Raw genomic sequence first — 6,000 nt, forward strand, 5'->3', positions numbered from 1 at the left:
TGTGAAATGGAATATAGAATATGTTTGTTATTCTAACCTGAGGATGCCTAAATAGAGGCTAACTGTTATGAATAAGAAAGCGCCAAAATAGTAAGGAGAAGTTGACAGAATAATTAAAAAGTAGAATAGCATATTATTATATGATTGATGAGAGAGTAGTAGTAGTAGTAGCAGTAATAAAGAAATGGAAAATGAAGGTGGTGAGAAATTTCAAAGAGGAGAAAATGGTCAAAGAAAGTAAGGAAGAGAAAGTGTGCCAGCGAGAAAGCTCGTTTTTCAGAAGCAGTGATAATAGTAATGGTATTAGTATAGATATGAAAACAAATCGCATCTCAAGAGTCATACAAGTTAGACCTCCACACCCACCAACTATACAAAACCCCACTTTCCTGGAAGTACCCTTCCTTTACATCTTCCTCCCTTACCCGTTATGATATAACTCACGCTGCCGCATGCACCTTTTCACTTCACTCTCTTCTTCTCCCTATATAAACACAACCAACCCCTACAACAACACTCCCTCCTTTCTCCCATGGAAGCTATCAACAGAACCTCCTCCACCGCTTCTTCTTCCTCCGACTCTTCCTCTTCCGACTCCAATCCCCACAGAATCAAAGGTCCCTGGAGCGCCGAGGAGGATCGGATCCTCACCAGCCTCGTCGACCGCTACGGACCCCGCAACTGGTCCCTCATCAGCCGCTACATTAAAGGCAGGTCTGGCAAGTCCTGCCGCCTACGCTGGTGCAACCAGCTCAGCCCCACCGTCCAGCACCGGCCCTTCTCTCCCCAAGAGGACGAGACCATCATCGCCGCCCACGCCCAGTACGGAAACAGGTGGGCCACCATTGCCCGTTTGCTGCCGGGTCGAACCGATAACGCCGTTAAGAACCACTGGAACTCCACACTCAAGCGCAGAGCCAAGGCTTTTCTTGACATTAATGTCAACAACGCCAACAACGAAGCAGCCACTTCTTCTGCTCCTCCTCGTTCCTTCGATGACGACCCGTTGACCGCGTTGACTCTCGCTCCCCCCGGTCTCTCTAGCGCCGCCGTGGCCGAGGACACCGTACTGGATCACCGGGTCTCTCCCGAGAGTGCGCCGGCGGGGTTTTGGGATATGATGAGAGATGTGATCGCGAGGGAAGTGAAGGAATATGTGTCTTCCAATTTTTCTGATAACTCGAACTTTCATTAAATGAATCATAATTGTTTTTGTCTCTTTCTCTTTGGAATATATTATTGAGAGCTATTTGATTTTACGGATCAGGGAATTAAATTAAAACCCTTCTGGCTTCAGCTTAACGGCAGGTTTCTCTTCCGCTTTAAAGTATATACTTTTACATCAGAAACACCTCTCCGACAGGCATTTCGGTATTTTGTTATGGTTGGGGGAAAATCTAACGTATTTGTATGTGAATTTGGCTTATTGGGTGGAATGTCTAAGGATGAATTAATACCGACGGTAGAAGGTGGTAACTGGTGAGGTGCATAGGTGATAAAACGCAACTTGGTGGCCAAAAACCTTAGTTGCATTTGTTTTTGGTAGAGGAATCAGCTACAGAGTCCAACCTTGGACGAATAAAAACAAGAAGTACATATGATAATATGGATATTAACGTTGTGTTAATTGTAAATTTGTTAACGACATTACCTTTTTTTGTTTGATAATTGATATACATTTAGTCTCATTCAGACACTGGTACACAAATGTTTTAAAGGAAATCCACTTCACGGGGGAGGTAACTCTCATAAATGAGAAATGAAAGGCAAATGCGTGTATTGTCCCAGAATAAAATATAAAAGTTGCAGAATCTGAATTTGTCGTTATCGATACACGCTTTCCATTTTCATAACTCGTAATTCTCCTTGTTCCTATTGAAATTAATGAAAAGGCTCGTCTTTTACTAACATTCTGAACGCAAGCTACTCATGGCATTGTGCTGGTATCATTTACGAGTTTGTTACAGACAATTATAAATAGAAAATCCAGAGAATCGGATGATGATGCATACAAAGTTCCTACAATTTCCGCAAACCAAATATCCTACTTCCTATTTTTAGATACAGACCTAGTACTCACAATGCCATATATTTCATAACGTATAAAGTAAAATAAAAGTATTAAATATTCCAAATCAATAGATTTAAATCATCACTATCTTTATTGAGAAACTGATTCAAGATTTAATAACTTAATGGCGATTAAAATATTATTCAAAATAATTTCATTTTTTTTGTGTCCAACTTTTTCTATTCTAATTTTGGTTTTGGTGAATGAAAGTGTCAATTCGTTCAATTTTTATTCTACATACGTAAAAACAAGACAACACACCTGATGCACTGAAAATATCAAAGTTTTATACGTCTTACTTTATGTTTTGTAAGCTGCTTCCATAATTTTAAAGTTTTTGATAGATTTTAGCTTATAATGAATAGTGAGTTCTTGGCATTTAAAAAAGAAAAAAGAAACTCGGATGACTAAACAAGCCATGAATATTTTACTACCTCTTTCACTTCATATTTGCGCATGATTTAAAGTATTAAATTGAAATAAAAATAATACTACACTTTTGCTCTTATTTAATTGTTGGTTATAACATCCTTCGTTTTTTAAATGAAAGACATTTTTCAACTGAGTGCCACAAATTTTTAAATTGCAGATATCGTTAATAGGTAACAAAGTTCTTTTTTTAAATGATGATAAAAAAGTATTTTTTTTTTATTTAAATATCAAAGTCATTGTTTTTGGGCGTCACCTGGTAACCAAGCCGAGGTAGCCCTTTGTATGAAAAAGAAATACACAAGCATCTTGCCATATCTGCAGGTGCATTAGGAAGATTAGTAAATGATAAACGGAGAAAAACTGACAACGTGTTGAGTCAAACATAAATAATGTCTATTTATTATTTGATTCGTAATAAAAAAAAATTCAATTGTTATTCATGGATTGTTTAAAAATACTCAAAATACTCGCAGATAAAAAAATTCAATTGTTATTCATCGATGGTTTAAATTTATATATTTTTTAACAAATTTATTTGCATTAATATTTAATGAACAATTTAATTTAAATTATACTTCAAAAGAATTTTTATCTAAATTCATATTTATTTTTTAAAAATAATTTTATTAAAAATTTTAGAAAATATATAAAAACGTTCATAAATATCCTCGAGTATAAAAAAATATATACAGACCTTTTTACAAATAAGCTAATAAGTAATGAAACAGAATTATTTAGACACAATGAATACAGTAAAGAGTACCTATACCGAACTTCCGAAGTTGACTTCTTTTGATCTTTACAATGAATTGTAAGAAAAATAGAAAAACTTGGGAAAAGCGTTTAAAACGCAGCAGCAGAAGACTTATCCATAAAACGTTAATATACATACAATATGATTATATTACGCTTTATTCACTTTTAACTACATAAAATATTTATTCCTTTCCTGGGACTTTCGATTAATTCACATGTCACGAACTTGCCTCCCTTATCTAATATATGATATTCCTAAACTAGATAGAGTCATCAACATAATTATGATGAGGAATCCACCATCAAATATTAATCTTCTTCATAACGCGTTAGTGTCATCATGAAACCAAGCGTTGCGCTGCTTTCAAGGAACAGTCACAGAGCAGGGATACTTATCGCCTCTTTCACTGCCCAATTATAACTTTCCTTTTCTATAACCTTACTTTTACATATTAATTTCAGTTAAAATTGTATTCGATAAATAAAAAGCAATGCATGCTGGAATGTAAAATGTTTCAAAAACAAAAGTGACTCACTATTTTGTTTCACTTTTATGTATTTGAAATATATTTATATAATAGATTTTCTAGGATTCACAGTGTAGGGTTCGTAAAATACTATGTTTACGTAAAATGTTGGCATCAATTGTGTATATTTACGTGAAATTGACTTGGCCAATAACGTGTTTTTGGCATTGTTAATATAAAACAATACATAGAATTGTGCGGCAATCGAAAGTCAATATTTTATTTCCACCTTTGCTTTACTCGATGTTCTGAAAGAAAATATAAAAAACATGCATAATATTTTATACAAAAATGAAAACCTATTTTTAATATAAACGTGAAAAAGTTAAACATGAGAAAAAGTAAAGAATAAGAAAAATATTGTTATTTGGGCCAGCGTCGGGCCATACAAACAAGAATGGGCCGAAGGAAACTGTCACGGGCTTTCTGAACGCAACTGAGTGTAAACCCAGAAATGCAGTTTTATTTGATTAAGAAAAGAAAACAGAAACAGAAGACGAAATGTGAAATGATAGAAGAAACGGAAACATTAAGAGGTGGTGGAGCGTGTTGATGGAACAGCGATGAACTTGGTGAGACCAGCAAGGCAGTCATAAGAGTTGCCTTCTGCGGAGGCAAAGTAATATGGCTTCGACTCGTTCAGTGCAACCTTAAACCCTTCGTCATCTCCTTCACTTGCGTTCCCCAACAACTTTGCTCCTCGGAATTCGCACGTTATGTAGCTCCACAAGTTCGGGAGCAAGTACACGCTCTGCGTAACCGTCGAATTTCCTGGTGGGGGATACTTGAACACTTCACCTCCCAAAAAAGTCCAACTCATCAATCAATCTATAACGTAACTATGCTTACACAGATATTATATGGTTAACTAAAAGATTGGATTTTTAGTTTTTGACTTACCCAGTGTATCATTTATGTGGAAGGGGCTATTTTGAATGGCCCATTGCGTGTAGTTAGTGCCCGCACGCCAACCTTGGGAGTCTCCGACCAAAATGGTTCTGGGCTTTGTCGCCTCTGCCATGGTCGAAAGCATAAGGAAGACAAATAGACCTTGTGCCAACATTCTAGTGCTGCTGAAATCCATGTTCTTTTCTGTGTCTGATGTGATTCGGTGGTACTAACTCACCCATGGTTTATATAACACCATTCCACATTAATCAACCAGTGTTGGCTTCCGATTTCAATTGAGTTCTGGTAGTTACGCACTCGATAAGTGTGAGTTGAAATGTTTGTTCAAGAGAATGTACAGGGAGCTGAAAATGTTGGAATCTCGTGCATTTTCATACTTGGAATTCGAAGTCCACGTACCATAATTGACTCTGCTCAATTATTCTTTTTTTTTTATTGATTATTAAAGTTTAAAAGATCTGAATTAATGAGAAGAGATACCTGCAAACGTTTTATATTACTGGTGTTAGGTAAAAAGAGTAGCATAAAAATCAGCAACAAGAAGAAAGAGATGTAGAAATAGATTTTGGTTTTTGGTTATGAGGTGAAGGGGCGTCTAGAAGAGTGTACTTTGATCAGTAGTTTGGCAAAATTGCACAAACTACAAAAGCAGTCTTTTCTCACCCTTTGTCTTGGACTTTTTGTTTTCTTTTGACACTTCTATTTGGAATGGTTGGTAACCGTCTATCAGTTACAACCGCAAAGGTCAAACAACATCTCCATTTTGTCTTACAAGGATATTTTATCACTTTTAATATTATTATTATTTTATAAATAGTATTATTTTAATTTTTTCACACCTTTCATAATCATAGTTTTTCAATTCTTGCATATTTATTAACTTTTAAATATGTAACAAAGTATTAACGTGTAACTAAAAACTACTTTCTTTTATCATTAATTTCTAAAAAATATTAATCTGTTGTCAGTATAAGAGTAAAATGTGTATTTTTTTTAAAAGTGATGGTAAATTATGCAGAAAAGAAGACTTGGATAGTAAACTATAACGAAAAATAACATGTTTGTAAAACTTGGATGATTAACCTTTCGTCCTTTTATATAAAGCATCTTCAAACAAAAATATTTGTTTCCTTGTTTTATTATCGTATTATAGGTAGAAGTATCCCTTTTATATGCATCATTATATAAGGAATTTTTCTCTCTGCATTCTTTTTTGTCATTTTATCCTTTAAATAACAAATTTTCAAATTCAAATAATCACATTATCAATTTTACCTTTTATATTTGATTGTTTTTTTAAATTTA

The 6,000-nt window shown here is 34.7% G+C and overlaps 2 protein-coding genes across 2 annotated transcripts; one reads left to right on the top strand and one right to left on the bottom strand.

Moving 5' to 3' along the window:
• Window positions 1–370: 370 nt before the first annotated feature.
• LOC108342305 (transcription factor MYB77) lies at window positions 371–1,625 on the top strand. The gene has a single exon (XM_017580064.2). It carries the CDS (start codon window positions 533–535, stop codon window positions 1,193–1,195), a length of 663 nt encoding a protein of 220 aa, XP_017435553.1. The 5' UTR covers window positions 371–532; the 3' UTR covers window positions 1,196–1,625.
• Window positions 1,626–4,163: 2,538 nt separating this feature from the next.
• Window positions 4,164–4,990, bottom strand: LOC108342707 (uncharacterized). Its single transcript, XM_017580500.2, has 2 exons — window positions 4,687–4,990; window positions 4,164–4,578 (listed from the first exon to the last, which is right to left on the bottom strand). The coding sequence occupies exons 1-2, from the start codon at window positions 4,868–4,870 to the stop codon at window positions 4,316–4,318; spliced, it is 447 nt and encodes a 148-aa protein (XP_017435989.1). The 5' UTR covers window positions 4,871–4,990; the 3' UTR covers window positions 4,164–4,315.
• Window positions 4,991–6,000: the final 1,010 nt, after the last annotated feature.

Source organism: Vigna angularis, chromosome 4 (assembly GCF_016808095.1).
Source record: "Vigna angularis cultivar LongXiaoDou No.4 chromosome 4, ASM1680809v1, whole genome shotgun sequence".
Taxonomy (NCBI): domain Eukaryota; kingdom Viridiplantae; phylum Streptophyta; class Magnoliopsida; order Fabales; family Fabaceae; genus Vigna; species Vigna angularis.